General features: G+C 46.0%; 1 protein-coding gene across 5 annotated transcripts in view; it reads right to left on the bottom strand.

Moving 5' to 3' along the window:
- The window catches only part of RALGAPB (Ral GTPase activating protein non-catalytic subunit beta), a 200,559-nt gene that overhangs the window by 96,499 nt on the left and 84,884 nt on the right, over positions 1-19,176 (bottom strand). For all 5 annotated transcript variants that reach the window (XM_090020643.1, XM_090020644.1, XM_090020645.1 and 2 more), the window contains exons 10-12: positions 11,159-11,326; positions 4,185-4,299; positions 3,296-3,443 (exon numbers count right to left, since the gene is read on the bottom strand). In XM_090020643.1, the coding sequence (XP_089876769.1) occupies positions 3,296-3,443; positions 4,185-4,299; positions 11,159-11,326 (431 nt within the window). The remainder of the gene's footprint in view (positions 1-3,295; positions 3,444-4,184; positions 4,300-11,158; positions 11,327-19,176) is intronic.

Below are 19,176 nucleotides of genomic sequence, written 5' to 3'. Positions count from 1 at the left end.
AAAAGATCAGATCTTGAGACATATCCCCACCCTCCCTTAACACTAGATTTCAAACGACCCTGTAACTTTGCCCAACTCACCAGAAACAAACTCCTTGTTGATCAACAGGCATCAAACAGGACACAGCCTTGGTTTAATAGATTCAAAAGCTGTCAACACCTCCCCACACCAAACCCACTGGGATCTGTGGTTCCTAAACCTATATACCCCAAAACAGGTATAATTTAGGGGTATATGAATAAAGATTTATTTTTGCTGAAACCAATGGCTGATTATTAACCACATGGCCAATGCCAATCCAATAGTCAATATGCAGCTCAGCAGCCTGGAGAGCAGCATCAGGCCAGTACATCCCGGGGAGGGGGGAAAGAGGCAAATCGAGGCCCCCATGGTAAGGAAGTAGGGCTGGGGCAGGGATAGGTACTGCCCAGCTGGGGCAAGGTGGGGTGCAGGATGGAGCCATGGGCCGCTCATCTGGGTGGCTCCCTGCCACTGCAAGCACCCCCAAGGAAGGGATGGGGGCATGTGCCACCCAGATTTGTATGCAGGATGAGAGCAGGCTGCCTACTGTGGGTGTAGGACTAAGTGCTATGCCAGCCTCTTCCCAGCAGGGGTGCTGGGCTGGAACAGGCCATAACAGCACTGGGAGGGGCGACTATGAGGTTGGTTACAGCCCCCCAAAAATTCCTCATAGCCCTCCGTCCCAGTGTGGCTGCTGCCCATTCCACTCCCAACGCAGCTCTGGCCCAGCCCTGCCCCCACCAGAAAGAGACTAGCACAGCCCCTGGCCCAAAGCCTGCAGTAGACAGCCCGCCCTCGCCCCATGCACAAATCCAAGGCACATGCCTCTCTTGGGGCTGTGTGTGGCAGCAGGGAGCTGCCCCCCCGCAAGCCCCCTGGACAAGTCACCCACAGCTCCACCCCACACCCACGTTAGCTGGGCAGTGCCTACTCCAGCTCCACTCCCTCCCTCACCATGGGGGCCTCAACCTGCCCTCCCATGACCCTTCCCCTCTCCCATGCTCCTTCCCACCCATAGACTTACCAGCTGGATGCAGCTATCCAAGCTGCAAGGCTTCATTCCTGGCTGCATGCAGGCTGCAGCTGCATGCATGCATGTGGCATTTATCAGTGACATTATCAGCTACACTGGTCAAAAAAACCTGATTGCCAGTATCAATTTACCTTTTATTGGTGTTGATCTGATACAAACCAATACATCAGTGCAACTCTAGTATAATCTCATTCAGTGAGCCAAATGCCCTGACGCAAACTATGCAAGCGAAACGAGATCAGTGATTCTCAAACAGGGTGCCAGGGTGTTGACAGATCCTTTGAAGAGATAAGCAACATGCGAGGAGGTAAGCAGGTAAGTGCAGGTTCACGCTTGTCCCTGCTTGGCCCCTCTGCAAGAGGTAAACTCTATAATATACAAATTAGCTTTTGATATTGAATGCCACTCCATTGACAAAAGTTGTGGAGGAGTGTTGAGTCCAAAAAAGTTGAAAACATTGATCTAGACTAAAATTATGTACCCGAAAGGAATTAATGTAGGAAAAATATTAAGAGGCACACACTGAACCATAGGAGGATGCCTTTTACAGAATAACCACTCAACCACTAATTAAACTGTTCTTTCTTTTGTGATTTGCTTGGCTGCTGGTTAGCTCTGAGGATTTTTATTTTCTTGTATTTCCCAACCCTGAGGGCTGTTTTTGCTGCGTCTTTTTCCTTAGACCTGAAAAAGAATGCACTGCATTTAAAACCTTTTCTAAGTCTACTTCAAATGTACGGTTGAACCAATAAAAGAAATCATGCAGAAAACCTTTGCCTTTAAGTAGTTCTTTACTCCAGCTCCCTTTTTCCATTTACCATTTGAAATTTGTCTCCCACTAATTTACACAGGGCCCCCTAGTTCTAGTATTGTCAGCTTGATGAATAACAGTTGTGTATTCACTTTGTCCACACCCTTCAAGATACTACAGACTGACATCATTCCCCTCTCAGCCTTCCTCTTTCCAAACTGAAGAGTCCTAGCCATTTTAGGCTCTCCTCGTATGGCAATTTCCACATGCCCCTAATCATTCTGGTTGCCCTTCACTGTACTTTTTCCAATTCTATTACATCCTTTTTTGAAATGCAGAGGCCAGAAAAGAACCTTTCCTCTGATTCCATGGTAACAGAATTTGTTTTAAAGGCCTTTGGTGAGGAACCTTGTAGAAAATATATTGGGATTTTCAAAAAGTTGTGTCAGCTGGATCCCCTTTGTCCCCAAGCTTGTTAACATGATCAAACAACTCCAGCAGTTTGGTGAGGCAGTGTTTCCCTTCACAAAAACCATGTTTACACTTCTCTAGCAGATGAAGCCTGTCTATGTGACTGCTAATTTTATTCTTTATTATAGATTCTACCAAGTTGCCAAGCACAAAACAGGTTTCATACTATTCCCAGCAGTCCTGAAATTTCACCTTTGAGTTCCTTCAGAACTCTCAGATGAATACCACCCAGTCCTGGGGAACAAATGAGAGGTAAACTATTTATTGAGAGCTAAACTATGTGTGTAGACACACACACACATTTATTGATAGACTGGAGTGGGAAAAGAGCATACACAGTGGGAGCCCTTTCAAAATAACTTTTCAAAACTGTTAATTTCTAACTAGTATGAGTGAACTATTACTACAATGTTGCAAACCCCCTTCTATTTTAACACTGCTTCATCCATGGTTAAAATTGGAGGGGTTTTGCTACACTTAAATGCTGTCAGTTCTCTCACACAACAACAAGAGTACAATCACTGCCACACTTCTGAAATACCCCCTTACAAATGGTTGGCAAATGTATGCATGTCCACACCCACAGACAGATCCACAGTCTGTCAAATTGTGATGGAAGGTTTAGCTCCTGGGATATTTAAAATTTGACTGAACAAATAGGTATGCAAGTAAGGCATTTAACAATCCTGCATTAGCAGGTACAGGAACCAAATGATTTTAACTGATCTTCTCCATCCCTGACCTCCAAGTACATGAATCCCCATCTAATAAACAGGCAGAATACCATTTCCCTAACAAATATATAAAGGCATTTTAGGACTCTGTCTGAATGTTTCCATGATAAAATTCATTATAATTTTTTTACATAAAATTTCTGCTTTTGTTTGCAGAGTAACAGGCAAATTATAAATGATCACTGGAGTTTATGCATATTCTGTTGTACAACACTGAAAATTTTAACACTGCGCTTGAGAAATTTTTTTAAAGTTTTTTTATAAATTAAATATAAAAAACATAACCTAGTATCATCTGGGTGTTGTTGGGATCTGTTTCAGTTTGCAAAGCCCCTATTAGAATATTCACAAGCCTCAACTTCAAGGAAAGGAAGGTTACAGGTTTGTCATAAGAAGAGCTCTCATCATTGCTGAACTTTCCTTCCAGGACAACCTGAGGAAAGAACACATTTAATTTAATATCATTGGGTGCTGACATGGATATCAGCATCTAGATCACCAGCATCTGTATGATTCATTTTACAGTTAAAGTCATTTAATTAATCCCAACACAAATATCTGTAATTGTCTCATTTTCTTTTAAATGAAGAACATATAAGAGAGTGTCATGGCCAAACAGAGCAGATAGCCTTGGTACAATATTAAAGAGAATACAATAAGTCAGACAGAACTGATTTTCTCTTGCCACAGGAGAAAGAACTTGGAAGACTTCTAACATATCCAAACCTCAGAACTTGATAAACTTTGCTCCCTAAACTCTACCATCTTAAGAGTTACACTTAATAATCAGAGAAATAAAGTGCATTTCTTCTCTCTCTCCACAAGTTTATATCCTCTATTGCCAAATTTTCCCTAGTGTAAGAGAGGTTCCCCTTGGAATCTCTATCAAGTCTGTCTATATATTAGCCAAGGAAAACAACTGTAGAGCAAAACATGTTATCTGCTTTCACTTTTCACACAGCCCATGAAGAGTTAAGCATGCTACTGCAACAACATTATCAGTCTCAGCAGCAAGATCAAACCCATACCCTCTTCTACAATGGTTTAGAAGACTAACACAGGGTCAAAAGGGTGACTCTCCAACTTCACTTGTAACGCTGTTAATTTTTTTCCTGAAAGAGTGGATATATATAAAATGTGAAATAACAGAGAAAACAAACCTCTTAATTATTACCTCAGATTTTACAGTCCCAAAATGATGAGGGAGAGGCAACAAGGACAGCAAAATATTAATAGAAGCTCTTCTTAGTTCTATAGGGTTTACATAGTTTTTAAACTTGGAGAGCTCTCTGCAAATAAGAGTTAGAAAGTTAATCAACTTTTCACAAGTGTTTGAAACCACACCATTCAATACCAATTACATTTACAGACATATAGAAAATCTAACAAATAACAAACTAAGTATAAGGGTAGCCATTTCCCTCAGGGGTTGGACACCTTTATGTTATTAATTGAGTGTCCCAATATTGATGTAATTCATGAATGGGGGCTCTTTGCTCCAGCAAAAGATCCCACAGCTCTAGATTCTTCAAGATGTCAAAGCAGAAAGATCCTTAAACTGTCTCTTCACACTACAACTTTTAACACTTCAATAGTTTGATACACTTGATATACTAATCAGAGAGTAAACTCCACAGATGGATTAAATGTCACTTTTTCAGTCTATTAAAATGAAACATCTCTACAAGACCAAACCTTCTTATCTGTTTTTTAAAAATCATTAGAAACACATCTGTTAATCTTCCCAGGATCACTGTTTTCAGCTGATGTCAGCATACAAAGCCAGAATCAATAGAATGCTTTTCCTGAAAACAGACCTCATTATCTTCCAAGTGCACATACAGGAGCTGAGTGTATATATTATGGTAATCAAGAGCTAAAGAAGGATACAACAGCAAACATTTCCCTCTAACCCCATACATACTACTTCAAGTGCCAGCTGTGTACTTATATTTGATATGTGCATGTTTAAAATAACATAGTATGAATTTTCCTTTAATGCAATATGTTCCCATTCATATGAAAAAATGTCATGACCATAGTTCTTAGTTATGTTAAGAATTTTAATTTCAACACATTTAAGCTTGATAACTATGTATGTGCAACACCGATTGCTCGTAAGCTAGAAATAGAACAAACAAAAAAAGCACAGATTAATGAGGCAAGGATATTGACTGATAGAAAAAACATGATGCAAGGCACAGATTTACCCCAAGCTCTATCCATTAGATAAAGGCCTTTCAGCTCCCTTCTCTAGTCTAACAATAAAACCCAGAGTATTTATACATACAATCTGGGGAACTATGTGTACGTACTAGGGCTGTCAAATGATTAAAAACTGTGTTGATTATTAGTTGCATGATTTAAAAAAAATAAGTTGCAATTAATCATGATTTTAATCAGACAGCTAAAAACTCAAAATTATGGGCAGAAAAACTTAAAATTATGCAGGTGCTTTGTATGGTTGGGGAGTGGGTATGGAGTGGGTGTGGGGGGAGAATTTGTGAAGGTGTGGGGGCTGTGAGTGTATGTGTACAGTTTGGAGCTGGGGTGGGGCGGGCACACACACCCTGGCAGGATATGAAGTACTGAAGTCAGGGGGGAAGAGGGGGGGCAGCAGCAGGGCAGGGAAAGCTGTGACACTGGAGTGAGGGGCACACACACAACACACACAGAGCCAAGCAGGTAAGTCTGTAGGAAAGGAAGGGGCATGGGGGGAGGGAAAGGATACTGGGGGGGGGGCAGGTTGAGGCCCCCCAGTGTAAGGGAAGGACTGGGGCAGGGGTGGGTCATGGGACAAAGCTACAGGCAGCTTGTCCAAGGGCATGGGGGTGGGGGGCTCCCTGCCACTGTGTGCACCCCCAGAGGAGCCATGGAGGGCGTATGCTCCTTGGATTTATGCGCGAGGCAGAGGTGGGCTGGAACTGCGCCCTGCTGCTTCTGCCCAGCAGCCACACACTAGCTGTGCCATGCCCCCTGCTCACCCAGTGGCAGGAGACACAACATGGCACTGCAGGGCTCCCGGGGCAAAGGCAGCAGGATGCAGAGCCCCAGCCCACAGCAGGCAGTCTGCCTCTGCCCCATGCACAAATCCAGGGGTACATGCCTCCCATGCCCACAGCTCCATTCCATGATCCACCCCAGCCCCTGGCCCACTCCCTCCCTCACCATGGGGGCCTCGATCCGCCCCCCCCCCCCCCCCCCCACAGACTTACCCGCACAGCACTGCTCTACATGCAGCATGCAGGCTGCCATGGATTGTGTACGCACCCCACCTCCTGTTGCAGCCACCCAGAGCCTACACCCAGGCTACCCTGCATTCCTCTACCTGCCACTGCTGCCCTGCTGGGCAGCCTGGAGGCAGCAGAGCAGAGCCCAGAAGGAGGCTACAAAACTGTGTGTGATTAATGTATTTAAAAAAAATAACGTGTGAACCAATTAACACATTAATTGCATGCGTTAACTGTGATTGATACCCTAGTAAATACCTTAATATGTAATACTGAACACACAAATATATATTTCATTTCAAACGCAGGCACTGAGGGAGAAAAAGGCCATCTGGCACAGACAAAGGCATATTAAGCAGATGCAAACAACAAGACTTATTGTTGACAATGCACATTTGACATCCTAAAGGGATAATGTTCTACTGGATGCATCTACATGTGTGATTACGGCACCTGAATAAACTGTTGCAGCCACCCAGTTCAGGTGCAGAACATGGAACCAGGGCTGCTCCCTCAATGCGCTGCAGAGGGCCTGGCTGGTGCATTAAGAAGCTTCAGTGAGGGGCTGGCTCAAGGGCAAGTCATACCTGACCAACCTGATTGCCTTCTACGATGAGATAACTTGGAGAGAGAGGCTGCAATTACACTTAGACAGACTACACAAGTGGGCAGATGGTAACAGGATGGGATTCAATATAGATAAATGCAGGGTGCTGCACCTGGGGAAAAGGAATCTATAGCATACATACAAGCTGAGGAGCTCCTCCCTTGTGAGCACAGAGGCAGAAAGGGATTTTGGATTCATTACTGACTCCAAGATGAACATGAGCCGCCAATGCCAGACCGCAGCCAGCAAACCCAGCCGCATCTTGTCGTGCATCCAAAGATGCATCTCAAGCCGGCCCAGAGAGGTGATACTCCACCTCTATGTGACATTGGTCCAGCCTCAATTGGAATACTGTATCCAGTTCTGGGCACCGCACTTTAAGAAGGATGTGGCCTGCCTTGAGAGGGTTCAGAAAAGGGCCACCCATTTGGTTGGAGGGCAACAAGGGCAGGCCCTATGAGGAGAGGCTGAGGGACCTGAACCTGTTCAGCCTCAGCAAGCAGAAGCTGAGCAGGGATTTGGTGGCTGCCTACAAACTTACTAGGGGAGATCAGCAAAAAGTAGGAAGGGTCCTATTCCTGGGGTGATAAGGAACAATGGCCAGAAGCTGCTAGAGGATAGGTTCAGCTTAGAGATTAGGAGGCACTATTTCACTGTCAGGGAAGCTAGGATCTGGAACCAACTTCCTAGGGAAGTGGTCCTCGCTCCTACCTCGGGTAAATTCAAAAAGAGGTTGGATGAACACCTGTCTGGGGTCGTGTGATCCCAGCGTGTGCTCCAACCAGTGGTGGTGGGTTAGCTTAGATGATGTATTCAGGTCCCTTCTGATCTCTAACTACTATGAAACTGGGTCTGTGGATGCAGACAAAGCAATGAATGTAACATACCTTGACTTTAGCAAGGCTTTTGATACCGTCTCCCACAGCATTCTTGCAAGCAAGCTGAGGAAGTATGGGTCAGGTGAATGGACTGTAAGGTGGATAGAAAGCTAGCCAGATTGTCAGGCTCATCATGTAGTAGTCAATGGCTCAATGTCTAGCTGCCAGTCAGTATCAAGTGGAATGCCCCAGGGGTTGGTCCTGGGCCAGCTTTGTTCAATATGTTCATTACCAATCTCGAAGATAGGATGGAGTGCACCCTCAGCAAGTTCTTGGATGATACTAAGCTGGGTGGTGTTGTAAATATACTGGAAGGTAGGGCTAGGATTCGGAGGAACCTAGACAAATTGGAGGATTGGGCCAAAAGAAATCTCACAAGGGTCATTGAGAACAAGTGCAAAGTCCTGCGCCTAGGACAGAAGAATTCCATGCACTGCTACAGCCTAAGCAGCAACTTTGCAGAAAAAGAGCTGAAGGTTACAGTGAAAAATAAGCTGGATATGAGTCAGCGGTGTACCCTTGTTGCCAAGAAGACTAATGGCATACTGGGCTGCATGAGTAGGAGCATTGCCAGAAGACTGAGGGAAGTGATTATTCCCCTCTGCTCTGAACACAGTACTCCAGATGTGGCCTTGCCAGTGCAGTTTTGGGCCGCCCACTATAGAAAGATTGTGGACAAGTTGGAGAGAGTCCAGCAGAGAGCAGTGAAAATGGTTCAGCAGCTGGCGTACATGACTTATAGAGAGAGGCTGAGGGAGCTGGGTTTATTTAGTCTTCAGAAGAGAAGACTAAGAGGGGATTCGACAGCAGCCTTCAACTACCTGAAGGGTGGTTCCAAAGAAGATGGAGCTAAACTGTTCTCAGTGATGTCAGATGACAGAACAAGGAGCAATGGTCTCAAGCTGCAACAAGGCAGGTTTAGGCTGGATATGAGGAAAAACTTTCACTAGGAGGGTGATGAAGCACTGGGACAGGTTACCCAAAGAAGTGGTAGAATCTCCATCCTTGGAAGTTTTTAAGACCTGGCTTGACAAAGCCCTGTCTGCAATGATCTAATTGGGGACGGTCCTGCTTTAAGTAGGGGGTTAGACTAGATGATCTCCTAAGGTCCCTTCCTACCCTAATTTTCTATGATTCTAAGAATTATTGGTCAAAATGTCTGTGTCTTATGCATACCTGGACATAAAGATCAAGTAAAGTTTCATTATGTAAGAGAGAAGTTCTTGGCATTTCATAGTTTCTAGGGTCGGAAGGGACCTGAGTAGATCATCTAGTCCGACCCCCTGCCATGGCAGGAAAGAATACTGGGGTCAAATGACCCCAGCAAGATGTTCATCTAACCTCCTCTTAAACACCCCCAGGGTAGGAGCCTGCACCACTTCTCTTGGAAGCTAGTTCCAGACCCTAGCCGCCCTGACCGTGAAGTAGCGCCTCCTGATATCTAGCCTAAATCTACCCTCTACCAGCTTGTGACCATTATTCCTGGTCACTCCTGGCAGTGCTCAGGGGAACAGGGACTTCCCCAGTGCTTGCTGATCCCCCCTAACTAGTTTGTAACAGGCCACTAGATTCCCCCCTCAGTCTTCTCTTCTGGAGGCTGAACAGGTTCACGTCCCGTAGCCTCTCCTCAAAGGGCCTGCCCTGCTGCCCCCTGATCATACAAGTGGTCCGCCTCTGGACCCTCTATATGTTGTCCACATCCCTCTTGAAGTGCGGCACCCAGAACTGAATGCAGTACTCCAGTACTCCTTGGACTTGCTCGAGATGCATCTGTGGATGCATGACAAGGTACTGTTGGCCTTCCTGACTGCTTCCCCACACTGCCGGCCCATGTTCGTCTTGGAGTCAATGACGACTCCGAGATCCTTTTCTGCCTCAGTACTGACAAGAAGGGAGTTCCCCAACCTGTAGGTATGGTGCCGGTTGTTCCTTCCCCGGGTGCATCGCTTTGCACTTGTCAGTGTTGAATCCCATCCTGTTCTCATCCACCCGCCCCGTAACCTGTCTAGGTCCGATTGTAGCCTATTGCTCCCTTCTAGAGTGCCCACATCCCCCACATCTTAGTGTCATCAGAAAATTTGAACAGGGTGCTTTTTACCCCCTCGTCCAAGTCACCGATGAAGATGTTGAACAGTGAGGGCCCGAGGACAGAGCCCTGCGGAACCCCACTGCCCACATCCCTCCAGGCTGAAAATGACCCATCTACCACCACTCTCTGGGTGTGGCCCTCTAGCCAGTTAGCAACCCAATTGACTGTGTGGGTGTCAACACCACAGTCCTCCAGTTTCTTAATGAGAACAGGGTGAGAGACCGTGTCGAATGCCTTCCAGAAGTCCAGGAAGACTATGTCCACTGCTACCCCTGCATCTAATAATTTGGTTATCTGATCATAGAAGGCCACCAGGTTGGTCTGACAGGACCTGCCACTGATGAACCCGTGCTGGTTGCCCCTAAGCATGAAATCCCCTGTTGGCCCTCATGGATGTGTGCCAGCATAATTCTCTCGAACAGCTTGCCTAGGATCAAAGTAAGACTAACTGGCCTATAGTTTCCCAGGTCCTCCTTCTTACCCTTTTTGAAGAACTGACCATATTCAGTTAATTTGTTGGTTGCTTTTCATTTGTAAAAAAATATTTAGCATTTGTATTATTGTTAAATGCTAAATAAAAAATCATGTCAATATTCATACTGTCTACATTTTTAAATAAATAGCTTTTAGCTATATTTAAAGACTAATTTTGTTCTTCCTACAGACATCAATTTTCAGTGACAAGTAACACAGCTACTGAAATTTATGCACATTTCCTCTTAAAATGTTTTAATCATTAGTAGCTTCCTTTTCAACATTAATGCATTAAAACTACAAACACAATTGATAGCAGACTACTTATTTCACTTGGTTCATTTTTATTGACAGGTCACCAACTAAGGATATACTTGTGAATCTAGGGCAATAAGAGTGCCATTTCACTACAACTAAGCAAGACTCATGAGTATTCCATAGGTTAAAACACAGCATGTCCTTTGAAATGCACCCCAGATCATTTCATTCCATCCAGGAAGAGCACACACCAACTGCAGATGTTTTCTCAGCCTAATGAAGGGTTTTTATAAACCCAAAAAGCTTGCTTAAAAATTGTTTCCAACTATTTAGGTTGGTTTAATAAAAGATACCAGATTCACCCAAAGAACCTTGTCTCCCCAGGTCATTACCACTTCAAAGTTCTTTGAATGGACTTAGGTAAGGCTTAAGAAATGTAGACATTACCATTATTAAAACCCAAGTCACTGCTAAGCACTAATTCTGCTATCTAATCCATATCATAGACCACATGAACCTTAGTATACATTTCAATAGTTTTTAAAAACCATTGAGAAACAAGATGTAAATACAATAAAATAAAATCACATTTTAATAGGAAAAAGTATTTACCTGTCAGGTAAAATAGTTTCAAGAGCTGATATGAAGTAAGGAACCACAACATCAATCCCCTTCAGGTCACAGCAGAACAAAGGAGGGGAATTTAGGATAATGCTGGCCAGCACCGGGTGGCAAATGAAATCTGCTATCTGCAAACCCTGAATTAAGAGCATATAAAATCTGACAGAGAAAGAAAGGATTAAAATTACTGGTGTGTAAAAACCATTTGCATGCTACAGCAACTACTTATTTATTTCATTTATATGTCACCCCTCCCAACAAGGCTTGGAATAAAAGAAAGAGAATACTTATACAACAGAAGGACAAAACAATTTAAATGGGAACTAGAATATCAACAACAAACAGCCCCCCTAAATATTATCTCAACCTAGCATTATTTGCCCAACGGCTGCTTAAATATAAAGGACTTAGTGCTTCTGAAAGACATCCAGGTGCATTTCTGGCAGCCCTTGAGGGAAGGAGTTCCAGAGCAGAGGAGCAACTGCTGAAAAGAACCTTCCTAGAATGGTCTTTACTTACTTTGCTCTTTCTAATATTAAGCATAGCCTAAAACATTGAAAAATTAGGAGCCAAAAGACAGAGACAGACTCCTAAACCCAAGTTAAGTTTGGGATTCTAAAAAAGCACCCAAATGATTCAGCAGCAAAAAAATCACACTGACTTCAGAATGACTGATTTCAGATTGTAGCCTGAAGGAATATTGCCTAATCCAGGAGTTGGCAATTTATGACTTGCAAGCTTGATCCAGCCCATGGAGAGGTCTGATCCATCCTACCAAGGCCAAATCCAGCATGGGGGAATCAGCTTCACAGAGGCTATACAGCATTTGAGCTTACCTTTACCGCAGAGGAGCTGAGAAGCTGGCAGCCAGCCACCTGGTGCCAGAGGGTGAGCGGTATAGGTAGGAGGAAATATTTCCAGATCAATGATGTCTGGGTCATAAGCTCCAGCCCATGCCAGCAAAAGGCTGCTGACTCCTGGCCTACTAGTCAAAGCATTTGATCTAACTAGTGGAAGTTCATGTATTGGAAGGTAGTGAGCGCTGAAAATATAGGTTCAGCTAGATCAGGGATATGGCCCATGGGCCATATCCAGCAAACCAACTGATTGGATCTGGCCCTCAGGTGGGCATCTTCCAATTGACTGGAACCAGCCTGCAGCTGCCCCCATGGTGCTCCACATGGTGCCAAGCCCTGCCCTGCTCCTGCCCTGGGGCAGCCTGTGCTTCCCTAGCCAGTGCACACAGCTTCCCAGTGAGACTTGTCCTGGTGTGGCTGCAGCCACCCAGATACTGCTTAGCTTCCCCCCACTTCTAGTACCACCACACCTCCTCCTCCTGCCCATGCTGAACCACTCCAGGCAGTGGGGGGAAGCTGCAGCCAGGTGGCTCCTGCCCCAGTACATGGGGCTCCAGCTCCAGCTCCCAGCTGCCTTCCACCTACTCCACCCACCCAGAGCAATGAGCAGCCACCTGCAGGGGGCTGAGCAGGTGGAAGCAGCTGGGACCTGAAGCCCAGCTGCAACTCCCCTCCCCCACCTAGAGTGGTGCAGCAATGGCAGAAGGAGGAGCAGCAGCTAGAGGTAGAGGGAGCTGAGCAGTACCTGGGCAGCTGCAGCAATACCAGGAGCACCCTGCTAGGAAGCTGTGCACACTAGCTGGGGCCAGGAGCACAGTGCAGGTTGTCCTGGGCATGGCTCAAACTCAAGTGGAGCATGCAGGAGCAGCTGCAAACTGTATCTACAATGCCCAGGTGAGCTCTGCTGCACATACTCCCTGCCCCACACCCCGGCTAGCTCTTGGGACCTAGCACACAGGCAGTCCCCACCCCCACCCCTCAACTGCCATGCTTTCCCATGCCCACATGCCCCCACACACCCCACAATATACATGAGTAAGACTTAATTTTGAGGTATTACGCAATCGCGTTTATGTACGCTACTAAAACAACCCACAAATCAGGACAAAAAAATACTTCTTGAAATCAAATGAAAACATTATAGATTTTTGTTTTAAAACCTGTATGATTTTTTTTTTTTTTTTATCTACAATTTGTTTAAATGATATCTTCTAAAAGATTGCGTGTGGCCCTTAACAGCTCACCAAACATTAAGCGGTTCTCCAGCTGAAAAAACTGCCCATCCTTATTAGTTTTGATTGAGCTTTTATTAAAATTGTCAGCAAGACCCTGGGTCTAGCAATTATAGCATAAAATGAACACAAGGGCTAAATCCTATTTCACATACGTTGCTGAGGAGAACAGCACAAATCTGTAGCTTAAGGGGCTGGAGAGCAGAGATCCCAGCATATCTTCAGACTGCAGTCTCTGGGCCACTAAGTGCAGAGTTGAGAGCCATTTGCTGTCTTTACACAGGCTTCTACTGTGGTGTCCCTGCAACAGCGAGCCTAGCCAGTTTCAATTCTCAAGAGCTCATCAGTTACAGGAGGAGCACTATCACCCCAGGTAGCCAGGAATGGAGGTCTACTGTTTCCTTGCCCTGCCGTCCATGATCACACTTTGCCAGAAGGTACCATCCAGGGCTAGGCCTTTCAGGTGGGTAACATGGGCAACCACTTAGGGTGCCCTGGTCAGAGGGGTGCCCCACACACACACACACAAGCTGCCCATGCTCACAGCAGCACTCTTCCCCCACCTTGCCCCAGGTAGGAAGAGCAGTGCCCAGCCTAGCCTGACCCTTCCTGCTGTTCAGGAGGAGCCAGGACAGGCACATGTGGGCAGGATGTCACCTACTCCAGTCCACCCACCTTACTCCCACACAGCAGCAGCAGTGCTTGCCCACCAAACTGCCAGGCACACCATGCTGCTCTGCCTCTCCCTTCCCCCTCCTCCCAACTGCATCCCAGCTGACTTCCATGGTAGTAAAGCAATGGAACAGGCTACTCAGAGAGGTTGTGGAGTCTCCATACTTGGAGGATTTTACGATTCAGGTAGAAGCCTTGGCTGGGATGATATAACTGGGGGTGGCCCTATTTTGGGCAGGGGGTTGGAGATTACAGCTTAATTTCTGAAACTTTTGCTAGTACTACTAAATACTTGAGTTTAAACTCAAAGAAAGGGTGCCAAAATACAAGTTTGCCCAGGATACCATTTTCCCTAATGCCAGCCATGGTGCTATTCTTTGTGTTTTACTTGAGAAAGAGTCATGGTGGACCTGAGAACATTTTGTGTCCTCATCTAGTTCATCTGCCAGCTAAAGGGCAACAGCTAGTGACCTAAAAAAGACCTCCTTGAAATCTACCTGCTATGCACCACAAACACCAACAGAAACAAGAACAATGCCATACAGGATACCCAGGAGGATGGCTTTTTCTGGGACCACCAGCAAACCATGTACCCCTGCTTCTAGGCCAGAGATGAGCAGCAACTCATAGGAGAACATAGTCCAGGGGCCCTAGGGTGGCAAGGAACAGTGAAAGAACTTTTGGATGAGCCATGTCACCTTCAGAGATACAGTCCATGCTGGCTCTATCATTTGAGTAGCAAGCCAACACCTTGACAGCACCACTCAACATGGAGAAGGAATCAGCACCTAGAAACTGGCAAGCCCCAAATGCCAGGTATGTTACCCAGCCAGGCGGCCTGGGAGCACAGCTCCTACAACTCACCAAGTCGCAGGAGATTGTAGTCAGAATCACAACATTGCCATTTTGTCTCCTGCTCACAGCAGCCATAAGGGCTTCTCCACCAAACTGCACTGCACAGCTTAACCTTAGACAGTTTGCACAAATGAGCAACAGCAAGATCAGGAAAGGTTCACAATGTTAGGGTCTTTAGAAACTCTAACCTAGTTCCCCTGATGAAGTGGGAGGAGTTTACCTGTAACTCTGTCCTCCCTCCACGCCACTCAGGGACGTAGCCTATGCGTTTCTACCATGACTAATGAAGCCTTATACGGGGTACTTGGATGCCAGGAAGAAACTGTTCCACTACCAGCTGAGCAGCTGCCACATGACCACCGCATAAGCTTTGGAGCATCTCATGACATGGTAGTGAGTAACGGGATCTGCCAGAACACCACCAGCCTTCATCCCGCACGTGTGCGAAGCCAAAGGGGAAGCCTTTCTGGAGGCTTAGGAAGAGAAAACTTGGGGAATGGTATGCGGCACTGGAGGCCAAGTCCCTGAAAGATGATCATTATATCAAACCGCTTTCATGTTGTCAGACCACAGAGGAGGAGAAAGACAATTGAGTAAAAACTGAACAAGATATGGGATACAACTGCTTTGTGAATTCAAAGAAATGTTTATTAAACAGTAGAAATGATCCAAAACTTCTTTGCTTTCAGTGAACAACAAGAAAGTGCTTTACAAACTGGGGGTGGGGAGAATCAGGGGAGCTTTGTCAACTGGGGACTGAGGGGAAGGGACTAGCAGACAGCCAAACTGTGCCCCATCCAGAAAAAGGCCCACTCAGTGAGTAACTAAGGAGGTAGTAATGTGGCATGGAATACCATGGCACCATGCTTACATACTGAGTCTCAAGCTGCCAACCCCTCACCAGACAGAGCTGGTCCTGAATCTGTGAAGAATCAGGGAGCTGCTTCAGATTCCATCTGCCTGACTCCTCTGTAAAAGTCAGGGCCCTAAAACTGGGGCAGGAGGTAGAGTGGGGGCAGAGAATGGCTATGAAAAGGCATGCCAAGGGTGTCCACTGACTAGGCCATAACCTTGGGTCTGTCAAGTGTGCAGGGGGGAGGCCTGGGTATAGGAGGTTGGGAAACAGAAACCATAATCAAAAGGGCATGGACTGAACCCTGGGAAGCAAAGATTGGTCCTCTACCTGGGGCCAGTGGTACTGTCAAGCTTAACGCTCGGATAATGGGGTGAGATGGACATGCCTGGCTGGAAGACCAACCCAAGGTGCTGTTGGGGGTATAGTCTTTGGATTGGAATGAGATTCTGTCTGGCTTCTGTTGATAACCCAGCCCCTGACAGGGGCCTGATGGAACCTGCTGCTGGTAGCCTTGGCCTGGAGCAAAACTCTCCTCATAAACAGGGGCTGGGCAGGAAAACTCTGACCTTGGTAAAGCCTTGCAGCAGGCTGAAGGGGCTAACCTTAGCTGTGACATCTTTCTGGGGCAGGCTGCTGAAGGTACTCCTGGCACAGAATGGAGAGGAGATGAAGGGAATAGGAAGGGCAGAGATAGTGATATGAAAGACACCTGAATGTTCTTCATCTGTCTGCTGTGTGTGCAAGTCTGTTGGGTGTGTCTTTCCATCTGGAGGGCATCTCCACAGCTTGTTTCCCTGCTAGTCTTGGTATTCGTCCTGGCCTGGAACAGCCATGAGCTATGGCTGTGAGATGTCCCATCTCACCAGTGCACCACCCCAGTCCTGGTGAAATACCATCCTTGCCCTCCATTCCTTGGTAGCAGTAGCCCTTCACTGTTATGACACCATGAAATTTGACAGCATCTCCACCATGGTCCCTCTTCTCCTTCTGTACTCAGAGTCTCTGTGCTGCTGGGCGTGACTTTGGGACCTCCATGCCTAGCTGTGGGAGCTGACCCTGAAATGACAGCAGTGAAACAAATATCCTCTGTTAAACTTTTGAAACATTAAAATAAAGCAATGTCTCCACAGCCAATTGCAGGAAGCTCATCACTTTCACTTCTGGCCCCTATAATGGCTAGTTCCTGCTGTCCAGTTGCTCTGGGACAAGGAAAGATGGCAAGCCATCTCCCCACCAGAACTCATTTTTAGGGACCTGATAGCACTGATGTGTGTGTGGGGTGGGGAATGACGACGATGACAGGGGACCCCACCTATTATCCAGCTGCAGGATTCTTTCCTGAGAGGAAGGGATGGGAAGAGGATAGTAGCCAACTCCATGGTTAGGACACCTGGGATTCTCTCTAATAGTTCCCCTAATTTTCAGGTCATTTTCTTCTACAGAGAAGGACAACCAAGATGATCAGGGGTATGAAGCAGCTGCCATACCAAGAGAAACTGAAAAAGCTAGAACTCTTCAGTTTGGAAAGGAAGGCTGTATTGGAAGTGGGGATGGGAGAGAGATATGGACAGAGGTCTATGAAATCATGTAGAATATAAATAAAGTGAATATGGAAGTGTTATTTATCAAGCCTCAGAATACTAGAACTAGGGATCAATTAGCAGGCGACAAGTTTAACTGTGTTGTGTAACTTTTTTTTACACAATACACAGTTTGTGCGTGGAACTCATAACCACAAGAGATTGTAAATGGAAATAGTATAGCCAGGTTCAAAAAGGACTAGACAAATTCACAGATGATAATTCCACTAATTACTATTAAGAAAGAACAGTCAGAGATGTATCCCTCTGGCATCTCTAAACCAAATGGTGGATGTTAGGGGCAGTTGTAACAGGGGACAGATCAGTCTCGATATACTCTGTTCATATGCTCTGTCTCTCTAAAGCAACCACTACAACCACTGTGGGATACTGGGCTAGATGAATCATTGGTCTGAACCTTTTATGCAACTTTATGTTCTACAGAGACATTTCACTGCTCCATGCGACTGTCTTGTAGACAGGAGCTGTTTAAGACAATTGAGACTAACTTCCCTCTATATGCTCTTCTGTCACTGAAAAAGGCAGTCTTGCTTTGGTGGCTCTTGGGAAAGAAAATGGCTCCCTTTTAATGTGACACATCGCCCAGAGTACCTGCAGAGGAAGTGCCAGTACACAGAAATTGATAAATACTATTGGCTCCTTCTGGGTGGAGGCAGTGTAGTGAAACCCTAAGGATACTGCAAGCACTGTGGAGAACTTATAAGCTCAGGGCAATCCTCCCATCATGATTGTAAGCTTCCAAAGTACTGCAGTCACCACTCCTAAAAGACTCTCCCCTCTAAAGCTCTGCAAGTTCTCCAAGGTAACCAACTACCATAATCTTCTGTGGCCACTGATTTTGACCCTATACTCTCACACTGCAGCAACTGCAACAGGAAACCTAAAAGCCCAGCTCCTGCAACTACACAAATCAATGCTGACTGCTATCAAAAAATTGTTCCCAAGACATTTTAAACTATTTCATCCAGCAATAGATCTCTGCAAGCACTGTCCTCAGGACTGTTTTGTGCTATGAAAAATGTAAATTGCTCCTTTCTAACTTGCTACCCAGCCCCTGATCTTGTGGATATGAGAGAGTGAGGGGAGACCGGAAAGGGGACTGATGTTGCTGGCTTTCTTGTGTTCTATGAGTAGGGACCTACCAGATATTGGCAGTCTCCTGTGAAACAGCGTTCCCCATGAAAAAGCATGAGGAACTGGCTATGTTAAAAAAGCTGGGAAAGAGCTGCCAAAAGCTGTCTTCTACAAGGGCAGGGGGAAGGGGAAGGGAGCAAAAATAAAAAAAAAGGCCCATCTCTTGAAGCTGGGGGTGGGGCGGTATGGGATGGAAAGAGGCAGGAAAAGTTCCCATCTCCATCTCCAGAAGGGGAGGAGGGGAGTGGGGGAGCAGGGGAAAGCCCACCAAAGTCTGTTGTTTTATTTTAGCCAGGTAGCTAGCTTTAGACTTCAGTTGGGTTGGGGAACTGTTTAATGGACATATTTAAACTATCTGTTTACTCAGTAATTATTGCCCTCTGCCCCTTGAAGAAGGTGATAATTAGTCAGTTAACAAGCCAGACAGCTCCAGCTAGAGCTTTCAATCAATGCCTGGAAGAGGTGGGACTTGCAGCACCCCTCAGCCAATCAGAGGCGTGGGGGGCCTGTTTTGTTCCACCTTCAAAATGGCAGCCCCGGCCATGATACAGCCATGAAATTGGGGGCCCTGGCCATGTTACAGTTGTGTAATAGGTTGTTGGGGCCTGTAAACTTGTAGGTCCCTATCTATGAGTTAAAGCAAAGTGCTAGATGAAACTGACTCTAAGCTCTGTCTCTTCAGAAAGTTTTCACTCTGATGTAAACTACAGTAATCTATTGCTGGGGGTGGGGGTGTTTCAGTAGGGATGGAGGGCTGTGGTCTGCTGACAAATTTCTTTCCACTCCCTCCCCTCACTGCATT

Source organism: Crocodylus siamensis, chromosome 10, assembly GCF_052110815.1.
Source record: "Crocodylus siamensis isolate JL-2025a chromosome 10, ASM5211081v1, whole genome shotgun sequence".
Classification (NCBI taxonomy): Eukaryota; Metazoa; Chordata; order Crocodylia; family Crocodylidae; genus Crocodylus; species Crocodylus siamensis.
The sequence above is the reverse complement of the archived record's forward strand: the minus strand, read 5'-3'. Positions and strand labels throughout refer to the sequence as shown.